Below are 25,446 nucleotides of genomic sequence, written 5' to 3'. Positions count from 1 at the left end.
CTGGCGCAGACCAATGGACTCCTGTGCCCTGTCACTATGAATACCAGAGCCCCACGGCCGGCCTCTGCAGCCAGCCTCTCTGGTCTGTTCAATGCGAGGAAACCAGGCCAGATTGTGGCCACTTGTAAAAGCCCATCTGGTCCCTGGAAAGGTTCCCCTTCAGCTGTCCCTACCATACCCCAGCCTTGGAGATAGACATCGGGGTGGCTTGGCCAAGCAGTTTGTGGGGAGGGGGGAGAGACTGCTTCTCCTGCCTACGGCTTTGGCCTCCTGGGATGAGAAAGGACCAAAAGTGGGAAGGGGGTGAAGGTAGGTGGGCCAGTGGAGCCGAGGTGTCCGCTTCTGAGGCCCCTGCTGCCCACTGTGTCTTTTTCACTTCACACTGTGAGATACTTTGGTGTGGTAAATGCTGGTGGGCAGCAGAGTGGGGGCCGTAATAGTCCTTGAATGTTGAGGAACTTGTCTCTGGGGTGTTCGTCTGATGTCCATATCACAGACCTCTACTCACAGCCAAGCCTGAGCTTATCTGCTGGGAGCAAGTCGGTGCAGCTTTCTGACCCCTGACCCCTGACCTCTCAGAGGAGGGGCTTACAGTCTCTAGGTCACATCGCATTTGGACACTTTTGGATTCTGGGCTGGGCTCTGTATAAGGCAGAGTCAGCAGACCCACACCCCTCATGACCAGTCGGCTGGGCAGGCGTGGTACTTCCCTTCTGGCAGCTTCTGGTCTAAGGGTTCTGAACCTGCTTCTCTCTCTGCCTCTATGTCTCTGCTGTGGGCAGCCGGGGTCTCTGCCTTTCTCTCCTGTCCTCGTCCTCATTCTGCCCGCCCCAGCCAGTTCGTTCCTCCCACCCCCCCGCCCCCCCCCGCCCCACCCCAATCTCCCTTCCTCCCTTCTCCCCTGCCTCCTCTATCAAAAGTGCAAATCTCCCTTCCTCCTCTCCTTTCCCCTTTGCTGGCCCAGCCCAGAGAATTGCAATCCTCTTTTCTCCGTGAGAGAATCCAATGGACAGGAGGGGCCCTCTCTGGCTGTTGTATTTTTCATAGAGCAGGAAGGGGATGGCTGGGGTAGTGGGGGAGAAGCTCTTGGGGGAGGGTGGGAGAGCGAAGATGTGAGGGCAGAGAGAGGGAGGGAGAGTGGAAGAAGGAACAGTAGAGTGTGGAGAGATTTAGTTCCATCTGAAAGCTGTCGGTGCGAATCAAAGTCTTCCCTTTGAACCAGCAGCGATCTGGAGTGGAGAGCATGGGGACTGCTCCGGCCCAGGGGGTTCATTACTTCTCATTTGATAAATCCGGGGAGACAGGGCTCGGCCTCCACCACCCCTGTCTCCTGCAGCCTGGCTTCCTTGGCATCTCCTGTGTTTGCCTCCACTCCCTCTCTTGTTCCCAGCTGGCATAGCAGGCAAGGCTCCGGGAACACGACCATCAAGGTACATGTGACAAGACATGGGTGCAGAAACTTGTACTTGAATGCAAAGATGCAAAAGACTGTGTGTGTGTGTGTGTGTGTGTGTGTGTGCGCGCGCGCGTGTGTATGCGTGCACCAGTGAACGTGTGCTTATGTGCTGTGGTACATATGTGTCCACAAGAACTCCACAGCTGTGTCTGAGAATCTGTAAGCATTCCCAGCCTCTCTACGATAGATGTAGAGGTCAATTCCTAGTTCTCAGTCAAAAATGGGATTCAACCTCTCTGTCCTCACCAGGCCTTTATGGGAACCTAGTCCCCAACCCTGGGGATAGGCCCAGCAGGAACAGGAGATGTGTTCACACACAGAGATGGGGATAGGTGGCCTCTCCTGTGCTGTGCTGAGGATGGAGCAGGGAATTGGAGAGCAAGCAGAGCTGGAAGGCAGTGTCACCCCAGGAAGATCAGCGTTGGGAAGGAGAGGGGGGTGATGCTGAGAGACGAGGAGAGGGTGTCCTAGTGAGGGGACAGCGTCGAGGGGAGACAGAGAGGCCCCAGTTTGCACAATGGCCAGAGTCTGAGCTAAGAGGCCCAGCGGGTGGTGAGAGGTGGAAGGCAGCAGTAGCCACGCTGGCGAGATGGCATTCCAGGGGAGCCGGGTGTTCCGGCCCGTCGCCTTGCTTACAGGCCCCGACACTTACCAGCTGTGTGCCTGGGAGGAAGCTGCTTATCTCTCTGAACCTTAGGTCCTTATTAAGGATACTAATGGTACCTACCTCATCATGTTGTTGTGTACATTAAGTGAACTAGTCTTCGTGAGGTACTTGGCACAATGTCCGGTGCTTCACAAGCAGAGGCTATATTATTGCTACCACTTCTACTGGTGGGCGTTGGCGGCTTAAAGGTGGCATTTGCGATTGACTGAAAACCTCTTTAGGTGCCACTGATGGTCCTGCCAGCCTTTGGAACCACTCTCCCTTCATGTAGGAATATTTACATCAAGCCTTCTCCGATGGTTGGTTGCAGCGTGTGGGGCAAGTCCTGCGTGGCTATAGGGTACAGGCCGGCCCCAGATCTCAGGAGGGAGCAGCGCCCTCCCAGGAGGTAAACACAGTGAAGATGCAAGTCTGAGTATAGAGTGGAGATCAGAAGTAGCAGATGGGCGCAGAGCTTGGGGGCACCAGAAGTTCTCTGGGGTGGAGGCCATGAGTCCAGTGTATTCAGGAAATACTTCTTGGATATTCCTACAGCACAGCACAGTGCCTAGAGCACTATCTCTGCCACTTCCTGTCTGAGTCTTATTTCCCTTCACTGTAACATGGAGACCATAACCACCGCTGTGCCCTGGATTATAATGATGGAAACGGTGTCTCTAAGACATCTGCACTGGTGCCCAGTACATAGTCAGCATCTTCTAATTGGGAGTTAGCATTATTAAGGAACATTGCTGGGACTGAAGGGACAAGAAAGGCAAATCCAAGCAACTCTGTTCTCCAGGGGCTCCCAGGAGACCGGGAAAGACAGAAACGCACACACATGAGTAACTTTTAATCCAAGGCAGGCTGTGATCAGTGCTATAACCAGAAGCCCAAACAAGGCGGAATAAGAAGAGGGGAGGGAACCATTCCAAGGTGGAGGCCAGAGGAGCTTTGTGTTTTGGGGTGGGATGGTGAGGGCCAGTGTTAACCTAGAAGGAAGGAGGGCTGGGGGGAAGCTGGTGGGAAATAGGGGAGGAGCCCAGAGGCCCCACCCCATGGCACCCATCTGGAGTCTGAGACCCCCCAGCCTTCTGGCAACACGTCTGAAGGACGGAACCGAGCTGGAGATGAGGTCCTGGCCCCCTGTGGCCACATTCACCATCACCTTCCTGCCTTGGCCTGGGTCTCTGTGGCGCCTGGGCGTCTTTGTATCAGCGGGCCTTTCCCAGTGCTTTTCTCTCTGTTTCTCTGCCCTGGGCCTGTGTCTTTTTCTTTCCTGGCCTCTTTCTGAGATCTCCTCTTCCCTTCCTGCTTCTCCTCCAGTCTCCTTTCTCTCTTTCACTCTCCCTCTGCGTGGTCTGTCTTTGTCTCCGCTTCCCGGTGTCATTGGCGCCTCTGCCAGCCTCCCCATCAGTCTGTAAGTGTGTGAGTCTCCGTGCGGCTGTGTACAGCACACTTCTTCTCTGTCTGCCTTCACAATGGCTGCTTGAGAGCTCACTAACATCTGTGATGGTGTCTGAAGACAGGGAGGCAGCAGGATGAAAGCAGGCGGGAATTCACTTAAAAACACACACGCGGATTTGCACTCGCCCCAGACTGGAGTTGCCAGGGAGGCAAGGTTGCTGATTCAGTGCTGCCGCTGCTGCTTTGGAGGCTGGTCTTTTGTCACCATTCTGTTTGTGTTCAGGCTCTTCCCGCGTCCCATCCCACATCCAGCCAGTCCCCTGCATTTTGGTTTGCCCTGGTTTTATTTCCTGGAAGTGGGGTGTGGGCACAGGGATGGGGCTGACATTTCACCACCACCCCTACCCCCCAGTTCCAATGCAGACTCTGCTCCGTGTCACAGGTGTCGCAGACGTCATGGCCGGTGGAAGGCCCAGGCCACCGGGACCTCTGAGGCATGTGTGTGTTCTCTGATTTGTGTGTGTTCTTGTGAGATCACTGATGATGGTTCCTGGTGCCTTCTTGACATGTACCCTTTGCATTGGTAACGCCACCTCTGCCCTTCCTGTTGTGCCTGTCAGATGCCTGCACTCATGGCTCACTTTCTAGGCTCTCTTTCTCAGCAATCCCCGTATCCCCTCTTCACCCATACCCATCACTGCACCAGAAACTTCCAGAGTACTGTTTCCCCCCTACCTGTCCCAGCTCTGCTCCACACTCCCTCCTTCAGGGAGCCTCCCAGGAGTGCCCCCAGCACCGTTCCTCCCCCGCCAGCAGGGAGAGCCCTTTCCCGTCCCTCCACTCTCCTGCCCTGTCTGCCTTTACCGCGGTCTGTGAGCCTGACCCGGGGAACGGGGTGTTTTGCCTCCTTCCCTCGATGGGGTTGCGCAGGCAGGACTGTTCACTCAAGCATTTGCTCACTCTCACTCCATCAATCCACAGACATATTCGCAACACCTGCTGTGGGCCTGGCAGCCAGGCCCTGTGCTGGGTGATGGGACTGGTGCTCTGAGTGACACAGTCCAGACGCAAGGAGTTTCCCCTGGGCTGGGCAGGGGTGGGCAATGCAGCGTGGACCTACTATAGCAGAGGTGGGAAGTGAGTACAGAGAGCTCTGAGGGCATGCAGGCAAGCAAGGAGGACTTCACAGAGGAGGTGACTATTTGAATCCCAAGGGAAAGGGGGGGGGAGCAGTGTTCTGTCCAGGAAAGGCCTGTGTAGGGACCTGAAGACAAGGAGAAAAGCCTGGAGTGGGCAAAATAGGGAGAGTGGGACTTGGCCATGGCAGGCTTGGGGCTTCCTCTTAATCTTGATCCAGGTCAGGACAACCCGTGGCATCTGGCCTCTCTCTCGGATACTGTCTTGGCTGCAGGGGCTGTTTTGGGGCCAACCAACATTGCTTACCTCTTTTGCAGGCTCAGGATCTACACGGCCTTTCCATCAAGTTAAATTCCTGAGACCCCTTGTTTCCCCTCCTCTCTGGACTCTCTTCTGGGTTATTGCTTCCATTCCCCCGTCTCCAAGTTGCTTCAACCAGGCCTATGCCAAGAGGCACCTATTTCAAAATCCGCAGGACGACAGATACCTTCTTTGTCATGTCATTGCTCATGTTTCCACCGGTCCCTCTGATTATCTAACTGCCCAGGATAAATAGGGTCATAGCTACCATTCCGTGGGCACAGGCAAGGGAATGTACCAGGCATGTCATCCAGCTCATCCCATTTAACTCTTCAGCAGTCCAGGTAAGCGTCATCATCCCCCAGTTTACCAGTAAGGAGAAAGAGGCTTAGAGAGTAACTCGGCCATGGTCATACTGGTAGGAAGTGGCAGAGGCACTATGCAAACCTAAGTCTGTTTCCTAAACCTCTGCTCTTAAAAGGGAGTTTGCAATACTTAGTCTAGACTTGTCACAGGTACAGGCGAGCACACGGAGGAGGCTGGAATGGGACAGTGACAGCCCAAGGTCACACCACTCCTCCCTCCGGCAAGATGCCCATCGCTGACTCTGACTCCATCCTGCTGCGGGATGAGCTGCCTCCTCGCTCCCAGTGGATGGAACCAGCTTCTCACTGTCCTCGGGAGACTTCAACAGGACACCAGGGTGTCCAGGCCCCACGCAGAAAAGCTGTGAATATAAATTCCATCTCTGAGCCAGGGCTCACAGGCCACTCTACTTGCAAGCCCTTGACTTGGGCTCCGGGGGGGGCTGTGGGAAGGAGAAACGTGAGTGTGGAGAGTTCGCAGCCTGTAGCTGCACTAGAGAAATGCGCAATGGTATGAATAAATTTGAATAATAATGAGGGCAATGCCTGAATTAGTAATGCCGGCTTACTCACCTGACCCACCCCTCCCCCAGGATCTCAGCTCCTGCCACCCTAATCCCAGGAAATAAGGGTGAGCCTTTTCCTTTCCTTTAGAAGACATGGATGGGCCGTCAGGTCAGCAGAGTTGGGGAGCTGCTGTTTCTAACTTCTTGACCCCCTGCAAACCCAAAGAGCTGGATTTGCACACTTAACCAAAAGAGGCTGCCCCTTTGTATTAAACCATATGCTTGCATCAGTCCACTCCTATCTGCGCCCCCTCTCTCAGTCCTCTTTATATGCAACTACCAATCCCGTTGTCGAATGTCCAGGGAGGTTCAGAGTGAAAAGACAGCATGGCCCTTGGCCTTGAGGAGAGGTTCCCATTCTAGTGAAACAGATAGGGCAAACACCGTCACCCACCAGCTGCCTTCTACCCCATGGCAAACAAAAGCGTGGGCATAGACTGATAGCGTGAGACAGGAAATGCCATGGATAGAACTGTGACAGCAGGGTTGAAAGATGGGACAAGCTGGAGGTAAAGATCAACCTAGGAGGGCTTCCTGGGTGAAGGGAATGTGAGGCAGGTTTGGAAAGAAGGGGAGAGATGGAGCTGGAGGAGGAAAAAGAAGAAGGGAGGCGATGAGAAGACGAGGGTCCTGATTTTGGTGTCTTAGAGGGAGGTCTTGGAATGGCGGGGGGACAGTTCTGTTTGCTTACACACGGGAGTGATGGAGGATCAGAGAGATTTTGCAAAGCTGGGTTTGGGAAGAGTTGGATCTGGGAACTGTGGTCTCTGCAAAGACTTGGGAGCTGAGGAGGGAAAGAAGGGGGAGGAGTCCCCAGAGTTCCGGGCAAAACTGATTTGGGTTACAGTGTGTGACAGATTGGGGACGTGCATGGGAAGCCCCAGACCTCTCTCTGTGCTGTCCCGCAGCCCCTCCATTTCCTGGGGCCCAACGCGGGAAGCTGATGGTCACAGCATTGTGCCAGGACTGCCCCACCACCGGGCTGACCAGCGTTGGCTGGAGTGGGTGGGTGGGAGCAGTGGGGGGAGAAGAAACCCGCAATCCAATTCCCTGCTCCATTTAGGCTCCACAATTAAAGGCAATTACTCTGCAGTTCTCTGATCAAATGCTCCCGGCCGAGCTGCCAGTGGGCAGCCATGTGTAGCTCCCGCAGCCAGAGGGAGAGCGGAACAAAGTCACGTGGCCTGTCAGCTCCCACGGGGCGGGAGGCTGGGCGTGAGCAGGTGTATCCGTGTGTATGCACTCATGCCCTCGGAGCTTGGGAGCAAGGGGTGAACACACGGAATGGGGAAAGTGTGCAAGAAGTGGGTTCAGAGCTACTTTGTTTAGGATTCACCGTCATCCAGGAAGCTTATATGCGTACATGTGGACGTGCCTGTCCCGTAGAACCTGCCTTTATGTACCTGATGTGTTCAAGGGGGAACTGTACCTGGCATAGTTGTACACACATGCGCGACCTCACGTTGGCCACGTACACAAGTCCAAGTAGGGGTACGGTGGTATATTCATGTCTCAGGAATCGTGGGGGACCATGGCATCACCACAGCATGTGTTATGAAGGTGCCACCCATTGACAGGGGGCTGGGGGCAGGGGAGCGAGGCTCAGGATTTATCCCTGCTCTGTCCTTAACTCACTGGGCGTCCTTGGGAAAGTGAGTGTCCTCTCTGGGCCTCAGTGTCCTCGTCTGTAAAATGAGAGGGTTGGACTAGCCTGGTCTCTAAGGCCTTTCCGTAACACTGCACCACTTTCTCTGCCTGCTGAGTACTTCAGTTCCTGAAACCCATTCCCATGGGCCACGGAGGGAGGAAGCAATCCAGGGCGAGCACACGGCATCTTGGAGGGAAGGGGTTGAGGCCGAAGTGGGACGGGGGCTAGAGGCTCCACCTTCCCAGCCTTCAGCTCTCTCTCTCGGGCCCGGTGCAGGGTGGGAGTGGAAGCCTGGGAGGCTCGGCCTCTTAGTGGAACCCTCTGTCCTCACTCATCTCCTTACCCAGTACCGCTTTGGCCTTGCCAGGGACCCAGACCCGCTTCAGCCAGGAGCCAGCCGACCAGACTGTGGTGGCTGGACAGCGGGCCGTGCTCCCCTGCGTGCTGCTCAACTACTCGGGGATCGTGCAATGGACCAAGGATGGGCTGGCGCTGGGCATGGGCCAGGGCCTCAAAGGTGAGTGGGCCATGCAGCCAGCCAAGCGTCCAGACTACCCCATCTTTTCATCCCTCCCCCACCAACAGAGACTCCTGGACCCAACATCCCTTCGTTCCTCACCACGTTTCTTCTCTGTGCTCTAGCCTCCCCTCTCCCATTTCTGTGTGAGTCAGTCTCCCTGCCTCTCCTCTCGAGCTCTGTCTCCACTGCTTTCCAAAACCCACAGCTCTGCCTTTCCTCCTGGCTGTGGACTGGCTCGTGAAAGGCCAACGGGAAGCCTGAGAGATCAAGAGAAACCAAGAGACCTTTACATAAGAGAGCTTCAGACAGACAGACACCACAAGGGGCGCTGCAGGCAGCCAGGTGAGGCAGGAGGTGCTGGGAGACTCCAGAGCCCCCCTGCTCTTGCAGGGGGAGGACACAGTACCTTCTATGTCCTATGTTCCATGCCAGGCTGGCTTTGCTCCAGCCTCTCTCCTGCCCCATGCCCAGGCAATGTCCTCTCAGTGGTCACAAATTCATTTTACTATCAGCCTGAGCACTGTATTTATTCATTCATCAAGCCTTTATGAAGCACTATGGAGCCCCTGCAGAAACAAACATAATGTGCTGGGGTGGGGAAACCCTCCTATATTCCAAAACAAGTAAAGATACTTTTGGAAAGGCCGCCTGGCGGAGTGGATGGGGAGTCAAGACCTGCCTCTGCCTCCTCCCAGCTGGGTGACCTTAGGAAAGCCACTTCACCTCTCTGGGCCTTAGTTTACTACTGGGTCAAACAGGCATAATAGCCGTGGGTCTGCCTGCCTTGTAAATGCGTTTGCGAGTTTTGAAGCCAATGAGAGAATATGCTTTGTGAAAACACATTGCCCACTGTAAAGCGGGGTAATGGTGAAAGTAGGGAGGGATGGTGTATTTTTATTCTTGTTGTCGTCCAGGGTTTGAGACTATTTGCTGTGGGTTCCGTGTATTAGACCAGGTAGGGGAAATTTGTCTGTATAGAGCCATCTGTATGAAGGAAGGAGATGGGGCTGGCGGACCTATTGATGATAGAAAGAGAAAGAAACAGGGAGAGAGAGAGAGATCAATAGATACGGAGTGAAAAGAATCGATAGCCTCTGGACAGAGGGAGATGGTGGGAGGGAGCTGATGGTGGGGACCACGAGAGAGGAGAACAGAGTGTGAGGGGGTGGGCAAGAGCCTGGAGGACGGAGGGTGAGGGAGACTGGATTGCAGAGGCCAGAGGCGTGGCTTCTGCAGGGGACGGGACTCTTGGTTTCGGGGCTCCTTCAGGGAGCTGGCAGGACCCTGCCTCGTGCATCCCTCCCTAGGCGAGTGGTGGTGAGACCTTAGCCTGCCTTGGGCTTCCCTCTGGCCCTGGTGAGCTCATGTCTGAGCTGCGATGGCCTATATTTCTTAACGCCCACACACCCTCCCCTCTTTCTCTCCTTTTCTCCCTGCTGTCTGCCTTTTTTTTTTTTTTTTTCCTCTTTCTTTCCTATTATTATGAGAGACATTTGTCTGCAAACAGCTTCGGAGATTTCATCTGCTTCTGCTCATCTCCCCCTTCTGCTCTCCCCCATCACTCCTCCTGCTTTGTGGCTCGCATCCTCACTGTAGGAGGTTGTGACGTCACAGTGTCTGCATGGGGACCTCTTCCTCGTCAAGGGCCCCTGGGGGGGGTCCCAGGAGAGGGTGGAGGGAGGAGTGCTGGCCCTGGAATGGGATGCGGACCCTGACGTGGGGAGAGGAGGCACCCTTGTGGGGCAGGGTGGTCCAGGTCGATCCCCAGGTTAGGGCTGGGCTCACCTGGGCTCGCCCTTTCTGTTCCTGCAGCCTGGCCACGGTACCGGGTCGTGGGCTCTGCAGACGCCGGGCAGTACAACCTGGAGATCACAGATGCCGAGCTCTCTGACGACGCCTCTTACGAGTGCCAGGCCACGGAGGCCGCCCTGCGCTCCCGGCGAGCGAAACTCACCGTGCTCAGTAATGACCCCCGACATCCTGCAGGGCCCCCAGCCTCCTGTCTCTGTCTCTTGGCATCCTGGCTGTCCCCCCTTCTCCAATTTCCTCTTTTATTTCCCAGCTTCTCCCTCTCTATTCCTGGCCTCATGTCTGCCCCCACTGTCTCCCTAGCTTTCCCTCCCCAAATCCTTTAAACTTCTTCCGAAGCCAAGTTCAGATAGAAGAGGAAAAAATGGGCATGTGGGCACCCACTGCTGGACACGTGGACTGTGTGAGCTCTGGCATCCTCCCTGCCCCTGCCTGTGCCCAGGCCACGCAGGGACGGGGCTCAGCCTTCTGGATACAAAGCTCTCCCCACCAGAGTGGGGGCATGTTGACCATGGGGACCGGGCCTCTCCTGGCAGATGGCTTGTTGGAAGCTTCTCCCTTCCTCTCCCTCTCAGCTGCCTCGGAGCCCCAGAAACTACCCCCTCGGCTCCTTTTCCTTGAACTCAGCCCCTCTTCCCTTCGCTCCCTCCTTTCCCCGCTCAGCGCACACCCCTTCTTCCCTGCTTCACCTAGAGCCCTCCTCAGGGAGCAGGGAAGCAGGACGGGGCTTTGAGGGCTGAGAGCGGGGTGCGGGGACGGGGCAGGCAGGGGTCCTGGCTGAGTCTGCAGGAACTGCTGGAGGAGGGCTCGTCTCGGAAGCCGAGCCCCCCACCCCCCGGCTGCTGCCCACGGGATACAGAACAGATGTCCCTCTATGGCAACACCCAGGGCCATTTGCATAATGAGGGGATTCTCTCCTGCGCGCAGTACTGAACGAGGCCAGCTCTGACATGCCTTCGCCTCCTCTGTTCCGTGCCTTCCCCTCCCTGGCGGTACCTCCAGCTCCATCAGTCTTTCTGTCTCCCTCAAGCTCTGGTGCTCGGGCTGGGCCTCTGCCTCTGCTCTGCTTGCCTCCGGCCTGGCTCTGTCTGCCTGTGACCCTCTTTCTTCCTCTTTGTCGTCCACTCTGTCCCTTTCTTTTTTCCTGCCTCCACTTGATCTGTCCTGCTCCCTCTATTTTCTCTCCCCAACCCTGAAATCATTGAAGTGGGGGACGCCCCCAGGAGGGATGGAAGGAAAGGAGGGGGCAGCTGAGATGAGTGAGTGTGGACACAAGGAATGTTCTTACTTGGGGGAGAAAGGTGAGAACATGACAAGTCATCTGAGTGTGGTGGGAAGAGGCCTGGAATGGGAGTCAGGAGACCTGGTCCATTTTGGCACCATGACCCGGAAGAGGTCATAACCTCTGGACAAGTTTCTCATCGGTAACATGGGCTGCCAGCTTTTTCTTAGCAACTGCCGCTTTGCTTCTCCCTGAGCAGGGAGTTGTAAACTCCGAAGGTCTGGGCAGATGTGAGGTGTCAGAAGAAGTGAGGACTGGAGGGACCTGACAGCCAGTTTCTCTGGATGCAAAGACCCTGAAGGACTAGGACTCAGGGCTGGTGGATGACTCGCTTTTCCTCTCCGGTGAGGACAAATGGGAAGAATTAACAAGAAGCAGGATGGAGGTTAGGAAGCAAGAGTTCGCTAACCACCAGGGCTATAGGCATGGGATGCCAAGACATCCACTTCCATGCCTCGTTGGAGAGTGTATGAGCCCCGACACCGGACCAGGCATTCCAAGGGAACGTGAAATTCTTAGGAGACCTTCTGTCTTTTTCCCTCCCTAACTGCTTTGCCTTGGATCCTGGAAGGTGCTACTTCTAGAGTGGAGAACTCCCATTCTAATGAGGGGCCCTTGATACTCTCCCTTCCCTCTCCTACCCCAGCACAGAGGCGGAGAAATAGAGAGAGATGAGTAGAGGCCAACCAAGCCCCCAGATTTCCCAGGAACTTCATAATGGCATCCAGTGTCTTGGTTCAATCAGGGAAGGCTTCCTGGCAGAGGAGAATATCGATGGGAACCCTAGATGGAGGAGTACCTTGTTTACAAAAGCTTGCGAGTCAGCGAGGGAGGAGCTGACTGGCTTGTCCGCAGGGCACAGGGTGTGAGCCTTCGTAGCGTGTCTGAGTGATTTAGGTGGATGAGGGGAATGGGAGGAAGCCCCAAGAGTAAAAGAGATGAAAGATGAACCCGGCTACTCCTTTCCCCTCCCTCCCCCTCCTTGTCTCTCTGGAATTCTCACACTCCCTGCCTCCTGCAGCCACGTGGAGGCACTGAGAAGGCAAGATGTCTGTGCATCCTCCCCGCTTACCTGCTTACACACAGCCTTCGTTCATGGCAGCCTGGGGCTCAGAGACGGGGCAGGGCCGAGAGTGGGCTGTGTTCACTGCTCAGAATCAGCCTCCCTGCACACGGCCAGCCTCGTCACCTCGCCTCCCCTGTAGCCATGCCCCTCAGTGGCCCACCCCAGCCCAGCCCAGGTCACAGAATGGCCTTTCATTCTTCCTGCCTCAGGGCTCGGAGAAGCTGCCTCCCACTCCCTCGCAGATGCGGACGCAGGCATAATATTTATCTACAGACCCATGGCTCCCTCATTACTCACAGCAAGAACTGCTCGAGTGCAGTGGTGATGGGCATGGCTTCAGCGGGCCTGGTCCACACCCAGCCCTGACATTCAGCTCACTCTCCTGTCCCTGAGCCTCAGTACCTTGTCTGTAAATGGAGGTTAATGGTATTTACCATGAAAGGATTAATGAAAAACACTTTGTGGTGAGGATGAAATGAAATCGTATATACGTGAGGCGCTTGAGCTGACATGGGGTGGGCGTCCAGTGAATGGTGGAGATGCCGTCGATCACGTTACAGTTTACAGTCGGCTTCATATCCTTGGTCTCCTTTCACCTTCACAGTAACGACTCTGGGGGACAGATGTCAGTGTGCTTTTTGAATTTTACAAACAAGGAAGCTGAGGCCTCAGACACATGTACATATTGATACACAGATTTAAGTCACAAGTCCTAAAAATGTGTTCATAAACATACACAGGGACACACGCCTAGCTGAGCATGGTAGTGATGGATAAGCAGACACCTCAACAGCCTTAATTTCCTTCTTGCCCCAGATACGAAGAGAAAGGTGGGCTAGTGGCAGAGGAGACAGGTGGGCGGCCTTCCCTGAACAAAGGGCGAGGGTCAACCTTACAAGGGAAGGGAGAGCCGATGCAAGGAGAAGCCTTCCCCTCCTCTGCCCATCCAGAACTGTCCCCCTGGGGTGTGGCAGCAAGGTGTGACCTTGGAGGGGCCCACGCAGACCAGGAGACCCCGAGTGGCGGCTCTTTATCCATTTCTCTCCTTTCCACCCTGTTTGCAAATCTGCGCCCATCTGGCATTGGAGCCAGGTACAGCTGGTGAGCAAAGAGGAAGAGCCCGGGATTCAGCAATCATTCACCAGTCAGGAGTTGGAGGCACTGCTGCCTCTTGTCCGAGCAGTAAAGTGAACACACTGCACACATCACGCGCGCGTGCCCTGCACACGACAGTGCATGTACAGCCCTCATCTGGCCTTCATGAGGGCCCCGGGAATGAGCACCGTATGTCTCTGTTGAAGAAACTGTGACTTGAGGGCTTCACCCAAGATCACGTGACACATGCCAGGATTTGAAACTGGGGCAGCCTGGTTCTACAACCCATGCTTTTCACACCCTCCCACTCTACATGCATGAGTTGAGCAGAGTCCTGGGATGGGCTACAAGTGCTTCCTTTCTCTTAGAAATCCCAGCATGGAGACTGTCATTTCATAAACTACAGGACCGTCCTGCCCACAACTGGACTCATGGGCCTCCCAGGGTCTCCTCTCAAGGGTTCCCTCGGAAAGGCCCCTCTGAGTCTTTCTGGTTTTTCCCAGCAAAAAGCAAACAAAACCCTTTCACATTGCTGGCCAATGAACATGAGGTGGACCGGGAATCAAAATTATAATCCAAACCCTTCTGCCTTTATTTCATCAATCACTTAGCCACTAATTCAGCTAATATCCCCCAGGATGTGCTATCAACCAGCCTCTGCACTAGATCTTGGGGCTTTAAGAGAAAATAAGAGGCAGCCCCTGCTCCCAGGGAACTTGCAGTCTGGTTCACCTGAGCATTTAGAAGCCTATGGGAATAGGACAGGGAGAGACCCCCCTACTTCCTAGTATCAGACATCTGGTGGATTCAGTTCCTTAAGCATTTAGCCAGAGCCTGCTTTGGTCATGTTCTAGGCACTGGAGACTGTATAAACATTAGTGAGATGGAGTTCCTGCTTTTTCAGGGATGACGGTTTGGGTTGGGGAGGGGGCATGGATAATCATGTTAAGTAACGCAAACACAAGGTAGATAGTGCTTGGAGCTCCAAGTGACAGGCTGGGAACCACTAAGGTGGTGATTGTGGGGGATGTGGCATGGAGGGCCCTGTGCAGCAGCTGGGATGTGAACAGGATGGACAGCAGTTCAAGAGAAGCCCTGAGGGAAAGAACACCAAAAACGAGACGAGGAGATGCGAAAGTGCAGGACTTGGCCTGAGGAACCCTGGACGGCAGGCAGAGAGGCTTGCAACTCACGCCCATGGCAGCTGGTAGACATGGAATGTGTTTGAGCAGGGAAGTGGCACAGTCTTACCTGCTCTCTAGAGAAAATAACCTGCCAGCATGACAGATGGCTTAAGGCCACCAGGGACTGGAGGCGGGGAGTCCATTTCGGAGGTTGCCGTGATAGACCCCCTCATCTGGCTGCCCCAGGGCAGAGGCGCACACAGGAGGGAATGGACATAAGGAACTCCGTGGAGGTAGCCACCTTTCTGTGCCAGGCCCCCCAGGCCACAGGAGCAACAGATACAGTGATTATAAGTTAGGGGGTAAGGATGGCCCTGCCCTGCCAAGGGGTGGACATGCAGAGGGAGAGATGCCTCCAGGGGCAGGGGTTTTGGTCATACGGGCAGCGTTGGCTGCATCCTGGACTGACTCTGCTCTGCTCTTCTCCACAGTCCCCCCGGAGGACACCAGGATCGATGGCGGTCCTGTGATTCTGCTGCAGGCAGGCGCCCCCCACAACCTCACGTGCCGAGCCTTCAACGCCAAGCCTGCTGCCACCATCATCTGGTTCCGGGATGGGACGCAGCAGGAGGGCGCCGTAGCCAGCACGGTGAGACCCTACCTGTTCCCCCAGATCCTCCTGGGCCACATCCCAGTTCACCTTTCCTTTCCCACATGGATCTGACCACAGACTCGGGGAGACAGATGTGAACAGGGGCCTCAGAGACCATCTGGTCCAATCCTCCCATTAAACAGTTGGGAAAGTTGAGGTCCGGAGAAAAGAAGTGAATTCCCAGGTTCACAGGGCCAGTCAACAGTTAGCAGAGACTAAGAATAATGCTGACAATAGCTACATTGATTAAGCCCCTACTGTGTACCAGGCACTGTGCATGCTAAGATCTTTATGGACGGTCTCTCTTAAACCTCACAGGAGTTTCATAAATTAGGTGATATTTCCAACTCACAAAGAGTGAACTGATGGTCAGAGAGGCTGAGTGACTTGCCAGGGTCACAAAGCTGACATGCTGCAGAGCTGGGGTTTGTGCCTGCGTCAGAACGTGATCTCTCGCTACTGAGCCCCTCGACTTTCTTCCCCCAGCCTCTAGTTGGTATGTGTTCCCAGTCGGCGCAACTAAGAGCTTGGGGAGGCAGGGATTATGTGTACATGTTATAGATGAGGCACCTGTGGCAGAGAAAGACATCAAGTTACTTGCCCGGGATCACACGGCAAAGTTGACGGTGGAGCTGGAATTAGAATCCAGATCTCCTGTTTGGAGCTCCTCCTGTCAGCTGGGGACAAGCACATATGTACCCAGCCCTTTGCTAGATGCTTCAGGAGACAATTCTCATTGAGTGGAGAGAGAATGCTCACCTGTGTGCCTCGGAATGTGTGGCCCCAGGGAGTGAGTACCCGGATTAGCTCTGCCCTTGACGCTCTGTATGACCTTGGACAAGTCACTTGTCTCTGGCCTTCGATTCACCCTTTGACAAGTGGCAGTTTGGCTTCAGTGGTGCTTAACTTTTTCACTACCAAGAACTCCGTTATTTTTTTCCTCTAGAGCTTCCTGTTTTGAATATTTTGGCAACCAAACAGACTGATTGGTTAACGGCCATTTGTCATCCACCCCCCTTTTTTGTACTCGTTAAAGACACGATGGAGCTTTGAAGCAGCAGGAGGGGGCTGGTGTTACTGCACTGGGCTGGTGCTGTTCCGGTACCACATCGGGCCCAGCAAGGATGCCTATATATTGCTGTCAAACTGTGGGCCCCTACTTTGCTTAACAGTATGGTTTCCCTTAGGCAGTGTACAATATGGAAAACAGCCCGAGTGTTCCTATGATCATGTCCAGGGACCTCAGGTTGGATATCACTGAGCTGGTATGAGATTTTGAGCCTGTGAGTCCCTTCCCTGCCCTCAAGGAGTTTACGGTCTAGCAGGAGAGACCCAGCGCTGAAACACACATGCACGGTGCCTAAGAGGCAAGGCCGGATGTGACCAGAGTGGTGTGGAGGACAGACTGCCTGCAAGGGGCACAAGTTCAGGCTGGGGAGAGAGTCCTGAGGGCTGGGATAGCAAAGGAAGACTTTCCAGAAGAGGAAGGACTTGGGTTGGACTCAGGGGATTCCAGGAATGGGACTCAAAACCGTGGGGAAAACTGTACAACACAGAGAGTGAACTCTAATGTAAACTATGGGCTTTCATTAGTATTGGTACCAATGTTGGTTCATCAGTTGTAACACATGTATCACATGAGTGCATCATGTTAATTAATAATAGGGGAAACTGGGGGGCTAGAGAGGAGGGTATACAGGAACTCTCTGTATTTTCTATTCAACTTTTCTCTAAACGTAAAACTTCTCTTAAAAAAATCATAAAGTCTATTAATTAAAAACTAAACCAACCCAAACCTGGGGAGGCGGTAGGGGCTGGGGGAGGGTTGAGCTTCAGGTTAAATACCCGTCCAGCAAGCCAGCTCTGAGCGGGTCACCCTGAGAGCAGAGGAGGGGGCTTTTAGCTTAACCGTGTCTCCCACCCTTGTTTCCGCCACCCCAGGAACTGCTGAAGGATGGGAAGAGGGAGACCACCATCAGCCAGCTGCTCATCAACCCCACAGACCTGGATATTGGGCGTGTCTTCACCTGCCGCAGTGTGAACGAGGCCATCCCGAGCGGCAAGGAGACGTCCATCGAGCTCGACGTGCACCGTGAGCAGGGTCCTGGGGTGGAGGCAGGGATCGTGGGGTGGGGGGAATGTGCCCCTTGAGTGGCATCCTGGGAAGGAGCCTGGGAAGGGTGGGGTGGGGGCAGCACCCTTTGAGAAGCACAGAAGAATCCCCCAGGCGCCCTGGGACAGATGCTCCATTTCTTCATCATCTTGGATTCCCTGGTTTGAACCCTGAGGGCTGGTAGAAGAGGCATCAGCTGTGAGCCAGGCAGTTCCCGGGTTTAAACCGTGTGACTTTGGGCAATGACATAATCTCTCTGAGCCTCAGTTTCTAATTCGGTATACGTGCAGAAAATAAAATGCAGGCCTACAATCCCTTATCGGAAATTCTAAACCAAAAGCGCTTGGGTGGCAAAACCTGAACCGAGGCTCTTCGTAGTCTTTTATTTAACCCACTTAATTGGAATAGCTATACATTTCACTGCAGATGTATTAATGCGTGTGTCTGTGGGATATTGCCCAGACTGTGCTGGGGGTCTTACACAGTAAACGGTCTGTGCCCACCGTTACCTTTCTAACCCTTGAAATATCCCAAATTCTGAAACACATCTAGTTCCAGGGGGTTCAGATAAGGGGTTGTGGACCTGTACCTGCTTCTCAGGGTTGTGAGCATTAAGTGAGATATAGTGTAAGGGCATCTAGCATGGAGTATGCTACTTGGTAAGTGCTCAATAAACTCCCACTCCCCAGGGAAGGGTGGGAGAGTGGCAGCGATGGGAGAGATGCCCCACCCCCATCCCGGTCAGTGAGCCTAACGAGCCCACACTGACGCCTAGTGGTCACATCCGTCAATACACCTTCTGAGTCATTTGTCCCTCTGGTATCATCCTTGGTCGTCACCCTAGCCGGCCCCTAGAGGCTCCTGGAATAAAGGGGAAGAAGCCTTGTTTATTGGAGCTGGTACACTGCAAAGTCAAATTCCCGGGTCACCACGCGGGTGAGGTCTGAGTGTGTGTGCTAGAGAGAGAAAAAGAAATTTGAGGGACAGAAAAGACCCTGACTTCCAGTCCTCTGCTTTGCAGACCCTCCTACGGTGACCCTGTCCATTGAGCCACAGACGGTGCAGGAGGGCGAGCGCGTCGTCTTTACGTGCCAGGCCACAGCCAACCCTGAGATCCTGGGCTACAGGTGGGAGGGGCAGGGGCTGGGCACACTCTGGGGAAGGATACTGGGCGGCCCTTGAGGCCAGGAGTGGGGGGCTGAGGAGGACAGGCCACTGGACGTGAGTGAGGGGGCCCCAAGGCCTGACCCCGCTCTGTGTTGCCTGTTCCCCCAGGTGGGCCAAGGGGGGCTTTCTGATCGAAGACGCCCACGAGAGTCGCTATGAGACGAATGTTGATTATTCCTTCTTCACGGAGCCTGTGTCCTGTGAGGTTTACAACAAAGTGGGAAGCACCAATGTCAGCACTTTAGTCAATGTCCACTGTGAGTAGCTGCAGGGGCGGGGTTGGGGACAGAGGGCCGGGGCTTTAAAGGGCCTGGGGTGGGGTTGGGGGGGCTCCATGAGGCTGAGGGGGCGTGGAGAGGAGGCCGGACAGGAGAAGGAAGAGGACAGAGATTGGAGCTGACCCCCAGGGAGACTCAGACCCTCACGGGCTGCTCCTTTCTACCTCAGTTGCTCCCCGGATTGTAGTGGACCCCAAACCCACGACCACAGACATTGGCTCTGATGTGACCCTCACCTGTGTCTGGGTTGGGAATCCCCCCCTCACCCTCACCTGGACCAAAAAGGACTCAAACATGGTAAGAAGTTTGCTGCCTCTCCGGGATGCTGGAAGGAAGGAGCCTGGCCACAGGCTGGGGAGAGAGGGGGCAAAGGAGGTGCAGCATTATTTTTCAAGTTGAACCTGGGCTATTTCCAAGTTCTCAGGATTTGGAAGAGAAGGACGGTGCTTGCAGTCAACCCCACCCTCCTCGGCAGACAGCTGGCCGCTGCAGTGGCAGTGGGAGGGACGTGATGACCTGTGGGGTGGGAGGGGGGCAGGGGCCCTGAGTGGAACTGCTGCAGTGGCAAGAGACCTGGTACAAGAATGCTGCATAGGAGGGTGGAGAAGCTGGGATGACTCACTAGAGGAAAGAAGGCTGAATTGTGCCGCTCTACAGCGACCTGCCTTGGACAATTTGGGCCACAGTTGCAAAAAGAGGGATTTCAGAGTGAAACTTCCTACCTCATTTGGCACTAGAGAAGCATTAGAACAGATGACCAGCAGCGGCTGCATCCTCTGTACAGATCGATGGCAGCCTCGCCTGCCCTCCTGAGCCTCCGCCCACTTCTGCCCGCTCTTATATAGAGATGATGTGTCTAAATGCCAACCTGTTTAGAGTCGGGGGATGGACCAGATAGACTCGGGACCCTGTTTCCCTTCTGGGAATTCACTTGTGGCCCTTCCTGCTTTCTTTCCAATGCCTCCAATGCGGGGGCCCACACGGATCTAGGGGCCCAGGCCTCCTGGCTCCCCACCCGAGGCTGCTCTCTCTGCCCAGGTCCTGAGTAACAGCAACCAGCTGCTGCTGAAGTCGGTGACCCAGGCCGATGCCGGCACCTACACCTGCCGGGCCATCGTGCCTCGGATCGGAGTGGCCGAGCGGGAGGTGCCACTTTATGTGAATGGTGAGTGGCCTGAGGGGGGCGGGGGGCCTGTGAGGGGGAGGCAGGCACTGGAGGTCCCAGCTGGCCCTGACCACGTCTTCTTACTTGCAGGGCCCCCCATTATCTCCAGCGAGGCCGTTCAGTACGCCGTCAGGGGTGATGGTGGCAAGGTGGAGTGTTTCATCGGGAGCACGCCACCCCCAGACCGCATTGTGAGTGCTGGGCCTGGCCCCGGGCCGGCAGGGCAGCCGTTTGCTTCCCTGCTTGTCTCAGCCTCCTCCCACTTTCCCCAGGCCTTTCCTGCGCCCTGTGCTTCTCATCCTCTGACGCTGTCCCTCTGTCCCTCTTCCTGTTCAAATGCCATCTCCTCTCTTACTTGTTGTGTGACCCTGAGCCAGTTCCTTGTTATTGGGAACCTCAGTTTCCTCATCCGTAAAATAGGGGCAGTGATCCCTACCAAACAGGGTTGCCATGAGAGGCGATGTGGCAACACGTGTGAAAGGCCTGATGGAGCCTCCCTGGATATGCTGCTGGTTCCCCTGGGCTTTCACGCCTGCTCTTTCCTCTCCCTCGTCTCCTCCCCTTTCCTCAGCCTCCCCATCTCTTCCTTGCCCTCTCCTCTGCCTTCTGCCCCTCCGCCCTGCCCCCTCAGTTCTGTCCCACCCTGTCATCCCCTCCTCTCCCTTCTCCTGCCTTTCTCCTCCTACCAGCCCCCATGCCGCTCTCCACCCCCCTCTCTCTCCCCCACACCATGAACCATTAATTCCTCCCGTGACCATTAACCGTCAAACCCCTCATCACATTTAATGACCATTTGGCTAACTCCACGGCTGCCCAGAGACACTTCATTACCATGGCCACCTGGGCAGCGGGCGGCTTGGCTCCCGGGGGGGGGCTTTCCTTGCAGAGCTAGGAGGACTGATGCCTGGAAACGAGCCAGTTCTCAGTGGCTCTCCCTCCCTCGGGTTCCACTCTGAGGGAGGGGGACACAAAGGGGGGGGGATGCCCCGGCTAGGGGGTCGGGGACGGAAGAGCCTGGGAGAGACAGCTCTCCGGTGCCAATTCCCACTCGTTATAAGGGTCTGTGGATGGGTCTCCAGAGCCAGTGGGCTGTGTAGGGCCAGCTGTGGAGTGGTTAAAGGTGAGGTTGAAGGTTAAGTTATGTTTAGTTAGAAGCTCAGACTATCGGAGCTGGAGGAGAGCTGGAGCACTGTCTGCCTCTAGCCTGGTCCTCTCCTTTTCTAGGAAACTGAGACCCAGAGAGGGAAGGGGGGGCTACACAGGGCTCGAGGGGAGAGTCAGGCCTAGAGCCCAGGGTTCCTGGCTCTCCACCCAGGATTTGTTTTACCACATCCGGCGTCCCACATGTTGCTTCATTGAATCCGCTGGGGTTGGTACAAAAATAGAGATTCCCAATGAAAGAAGCCTGAATTCCAACTTGGAGAAGGTGGGTCTCTGGGACAGTAGTCGACCGTCTTCTTGGCCTGCTGGCTTTCCGAATAAAATTGCTCTCCCTTGCCCCACCAAAGACAGCAGCAACAAAATAGAGATTCCTGGGCCTCTCCCCCGGAGAGTCAAATGAAGGAGATAAGCCCCGGGAATCTGCATGTTAAAGAGTGTCTCTGAGCGTATTTGAATGGTCCCAGCACATGTCGCAGGCATGTTTGGGAGCCGCTGCTTCTCCTAGACTGGAGGTTTGATGCCAGGGTTTGAGGCAGCAGGTGCGACGTGGGCTTGTTTTAGGGCAAGCGTGGGGCTGGACTTAAGAGCACATGGGGTGAGGATGTGAGGATGCCTGGAGGGTGGGTCAGGTGTTTCTGCCACCTGCCTCCCTCTTCCTCATCCTGTGCTGCCCTCCCCACCCCAGGCATGGGCATGGAAGGAGAACTTCCTGGAGGTGGGGACCCTGGAACGCTACACGGTGGAGAGGACCAACTCAGGCAGCGGGGTCCTGTCCACGCTCACCATCAACAACGTCATGGAGGCCGACTTTCAGACCCACTACAACTGCACAGCCTGGAACAGCTTCGGCCCAGGCACAGCCATCATCCAGCTGGAAGAGCGAGGTGACAGCAGTGCTGGCTGTGTAGCCAGGGCGCAGGGCAGCCTGGGGACTCTGCTCCCTCTTCCCTCTGGGGGCACGGCTCAGAGAGACAGCTCCCTCCTGGGCCTGCCCACCAGAGCCTGGCCTTGGTGCTCAGTTGGAAAACCCACTCGCATTTTTAAACATTTATTGAGCATCTGCTATGTGCCAGCCACCCCCTCTAGGAACTGCAGGGACAGATGTGAACGAACACAGTCCTTGCCCTCTGGGAACTTTCAGTGCAGTGGAGAACTTACAGAGTGGTAGCAAATGACTTCAGATGGAGAAGAATGAAATGATCTGTGAAAGGGAGTCACACTCCCTACCTCACTGGGTTGGTGTGAGGATTAAATGAGAAGATATTCATGAAGTACCTGGCATAGAATAGGTGCCCAGGAAGCTTCGGTTCCCCTACCCCTTCACGAATCCTTAGTCTGGTAGGAGACACACATTCCCTCCCTTAAGGCACTTCTAGTGTGATGAAAGAGGCATCACGCCTTTGACGTTTTTGGAAGCTCCCAACTCTGATGAGGAAAGAGCTCCCCCGCTCCTCTTTTGTTTTTTAATGAGAACTAGCCATTTGACATGGGAGATGGGGGAAAATAACTGGAGGTCCCCTCGAGTCTTTCTTAGCTGAGGACACCAGCAAGAGCAAGGGGTTGGTGGAGAAGAACAGAGTAATAGAGTGAGGCGGGACTCTGCAGGGAAGGCTTTCTGGAGGAGAAGAGACTTACATGGATCTGATCCATCCAGGACAGCCAGGAAGGGAGAAGAAGCTGGAGGCAGGATTCTTGGGTCCTTCTCATCTCTGGGGAGCAGGGGGAACCAACCAGAACCGTTTGAGCCCTGGGAGGGTAGGTACAGGTGGAGCGGTCACAATGGTGTGTGTGGGGAAGGCAGTGAAAGAGGTCAGAACACATGGCAGATGGGAGAATGTGGGGACAGCTGATCTCAGACAAGAGCCCAACCCAGGAAGGAGAGACCAGCCTCGCAGACAGGTGGGCTGCAAGAGAGGGCCAGATGGACCACCAAGGCCAGGGTCAAGCTGATCCCAGTTCTGATGAAGCTGTAGCACGGGTCTAAACCCAAACAGTGCCGACTTCCTCTCAAATCCCACCTTGACTTTAACTGAACACAGCTCAGCTGAAACATAAAACCTGGGCACGATCCAGGGGCGCACGGAGCTCGGCTGTCCTCACCTTCAGCCAGCACTGAGCTCAGCTCCTCCGTGTGCCCCCATCCTCACCCTCCCCCTCTTCCTTCCCTCCTCTGAAGAGGTGTTACCTGTGGGCATCATCGCCGGGGCCACCATCGGCGCAGGCACCCTGCTCACCTTCTTCTTCATCGCCTTGGTGTTCTTCCTCTACCGGCGCCGCAAAGGCAGTGAGTATGGGCCCTGCTCAGGCCGCGGCCCTCCTGGGGGTCCCCAACAGGCAGGGCCTGGGAGAGGTGAGGGGGTTGACAGCGGCGCTCCCCAGGCCAGGTGGGTCCGGAAACAGCCTCTGCAGAGGCTGGCAGAAAGCGTCCAGGCTGCTCCTCCTGTCCCAGGTCGCAAAGACGTGACCCTGAGAAAGCTGGACATCAAGGTGGAGACAGTGAACCGGGAGCCACTCACCATGCATTCGGACCGGGAGGACGATGCTGCCAGCGTCTCCACGGCAACCCGTGTCATGAAGGCCATCTACTCCGTAAGGGTCCCTCCTCCCTGGCCCAGCTCTCCCCACACTCTTGGGACCGGCTCCTGCCCAGCTCACCAATACTGTCGCTCTCTCCTCCCTCAGTCATCCTACCTTGACCCTGCTCCCTCCCCCATATGCTCACACACATACATATATGTGCACATGCACATTCATGACCACATTCACGTGCCCACGCTCCCCAGGCTAATTTCCCTCCATTACAGGACAGGCAGGTGGGGCCTGCACAGGCTTCCTTCACCCCAGTCTCCGCCTACAGAGTGTCAGAATTGGAAACCCCTAGAAGTTTTCTGGCCCAACTGCCTCATTGCTCAGATGAGGAAAGAGCCCCAGAAAGGGGCAGGGACATACCCAAGCATTGCATGTTAGCAACAAAACTGGTGCTGGAAGCCAGGTCTCTGGCCTCTTCCCGCCACATCCCAGAGCCTCTGCTGGGAGAGGACACAGAGTTCAAGGCTGCCCATGACCCCAGACCCTTCTGCTTAATAGGTGACCTCTGGGTGTGGGGATAGGGTAGACAAGGGAGGACAAGAGCAGGGTGTCCGTCTCCTGATGCCCCACTCTTGCTGCTCTGCAGTCCTTCAAGGATGACGTGGACCTGAAGCAGGACCTGCGCTGTGACACCATCGACACCCGGGAGGAGTATGAGATGAAGGTGGGAAAGCGGGGAGGGGCCCGCGCACGGGGGCTGCTGGGAACGGGGGCTCTGAGGGCCTGCAGGGTGGAGGTGAGGGCAGGTTTGGGGAGGAGCGGTCAGGAGGTTATTGAGGAAACAGGAGGTGGGGAGCTATTGGCTGAGAACCCAGGGCAGAGCCAGAGAAGGAGTCCCAGAGGGCCATGACGAGACGACACCCTTCCCGCAAGAGAGACTCCCCTTCTCCATCCTCTTCTCTCATTGCCCCCCAGGATCCCACCAATGGCTACTACAATGTGCGTGCCCACGAAGACCGCCCGTCTTCCAGGGCAGTGCTCTATGCTGACTACCGTGCCCCCGGCCCTGCCCGCTTCGACGGCCGCCCCTCTTCCCGCCTCTCCCACTCCAGCGGCTATGCCCAGCTCAACACCTACAGCCGGGCCCCGGCCTCTGACTACGGCCCTGAGCCCACACCCCCAGGTCCTGCTGCCCCAGCTGGCACCGACACCACCAGCCAGCTGTCCTACGAGAACTATGAGAAGTTCAATTCCCATCCCTTCCCCGGGGCAGCAGGGTACCCCACCTACCGACTGGGCTACCCCCAGGGCCCTCCGTCCGGCCTGGAGCGGACCCCGTATGAGGCATATGACCCCATTGGCAAGTACGCCACTGCCACGCGATTCTCCTACACCTCCCAGCACTCGGACTACGGCCAGAGATTCCAGCAGCGCATGCAGACGCACGTGTAGGGCTAGAGCCTGGCCGGGGCATCTCTGCGGGGCAGAGGAGAAGGCTCTCACAGCTGTTCCCTGATATTCAGGGGCATTGCTCGTTGTTGCTCCCGTCCTGGACCAGCCTTCCTCCTCCCACCGTGGCAGGCGGGGAGCAGGTCTCCCGGAAACACCCCGTCCCAAGGATGGTGCTCTGTGCATGCCCCAGCCTCCTGGGCCTGCCCTTCCCTCTTCTTCGGGAGGATGTGTCTCTTCTGACCTGCACTCTCGCCTGGCCCCAGCCTGGGGACGGGGAAAGTGAAGGTTGCGGAGAGCAGAGGGGGCACTTTTTAGCATTCCCTTTCTATCCCACCCCTCTGATCTCCCGTGAGTAGACAGGGGGTCATGTGGAGATGAACAGGCTTTGGCCCAGGGGGCATGAAGTGTAGGGGTGGGTGGCTGTGGTACAGATAGGCGGAAGCGGGATAGCCTGGCCAGTCCGTCTGTCGTCTGCGTTCATACCTTGGATGCATCTCTCCCACCTTGG

General features: G+C 55.8%; 1 protein-coding gene across 3 annotated transcripts in view; it reads left to right on the top strand.

Annotated features, from left to right (window-relative positions):
• The window catches only part of KIRREL1 (kirre like nephrin family adhesion molecule 1), a gene marked incomplete at its 5' end in the record, with an annotated part of 96,542 nt that extends 71,378 nt beyond the window's left edge, over positions 1–25,164 (top strand). Inside the window, 14 exons of one of the 3 annotated variants that reach the window (XM_082652854.1) lie at positions 7,893–8,042; positions 9,858–10,007; positions 14,913–15,070; positions 17,015–17,165; positions 18,208–18,313; positions 18,462–18,610; positions 18,801–18,928; positions 19,670–19,796; positions 19,887–19,987; positions 21,643–21,841; positions 23,134–23,241; positions 23,407–23,546; positions 24,133–24,210; positions 24,462–25,164. In XM_082652854.1, the coding sequence (XP_082508980.1) occupies positions 7,893–8,042; positions 9,858–10,007; positions 14,913–15,070; positions 17,015–17,165; positions 18,208–18,313; positions 18,462–18,610; positions 18,801–18,928; positions 19,670–19,796; positions 19,887–19,987; positions 21,643–21,841; positions 23,134–23,241; positions 23,407–23,546; positions 24,133–24,210; positions 24,462–24,938 (2,222 nt within the window). In that variant the 3' untranslated portion in view covers positions 24,939–25,164. Of the gene's footprint in view, positions 1–7,877; positions 8,043–9,857; positions 10,008–14,912; positions 15,071–17,014; positions 17,166–18,207; positions 18,314–18,461; positions 18,611–18,800; positions 18,929–19,621; positions 19,797–19,886; positions 19,988–21,642; positions 21,842–23,133; positions 23,242–23,406; positions 23,547–24,132; positions 24,211–24,461 lie in introns of all 3 variants that reach the window. The other 2 variants (XM_082652853.1, XM_082652855.1) reach the window with 2 other exon arrangements.
• Positions 25,165–25,446: the final 282 nt, after the last annotated feature.

Source organism: Grampus griseus (assembly GCF_964374135.1).
Source record: "Grampus griseus genome assembly, chromosome: 1".
Taxonomy (NCBI): Eukaryota; Metazoa; Chordata; class Mammalia; order Artiodactyla; family Delphinidae; genus Grampus; species Grampus griseus.
The sequence above is the reverse complement of the archived record's forward strand: the minus strand, read 5'-3'. Positions and strand labels throughout refer to the sequence as shown.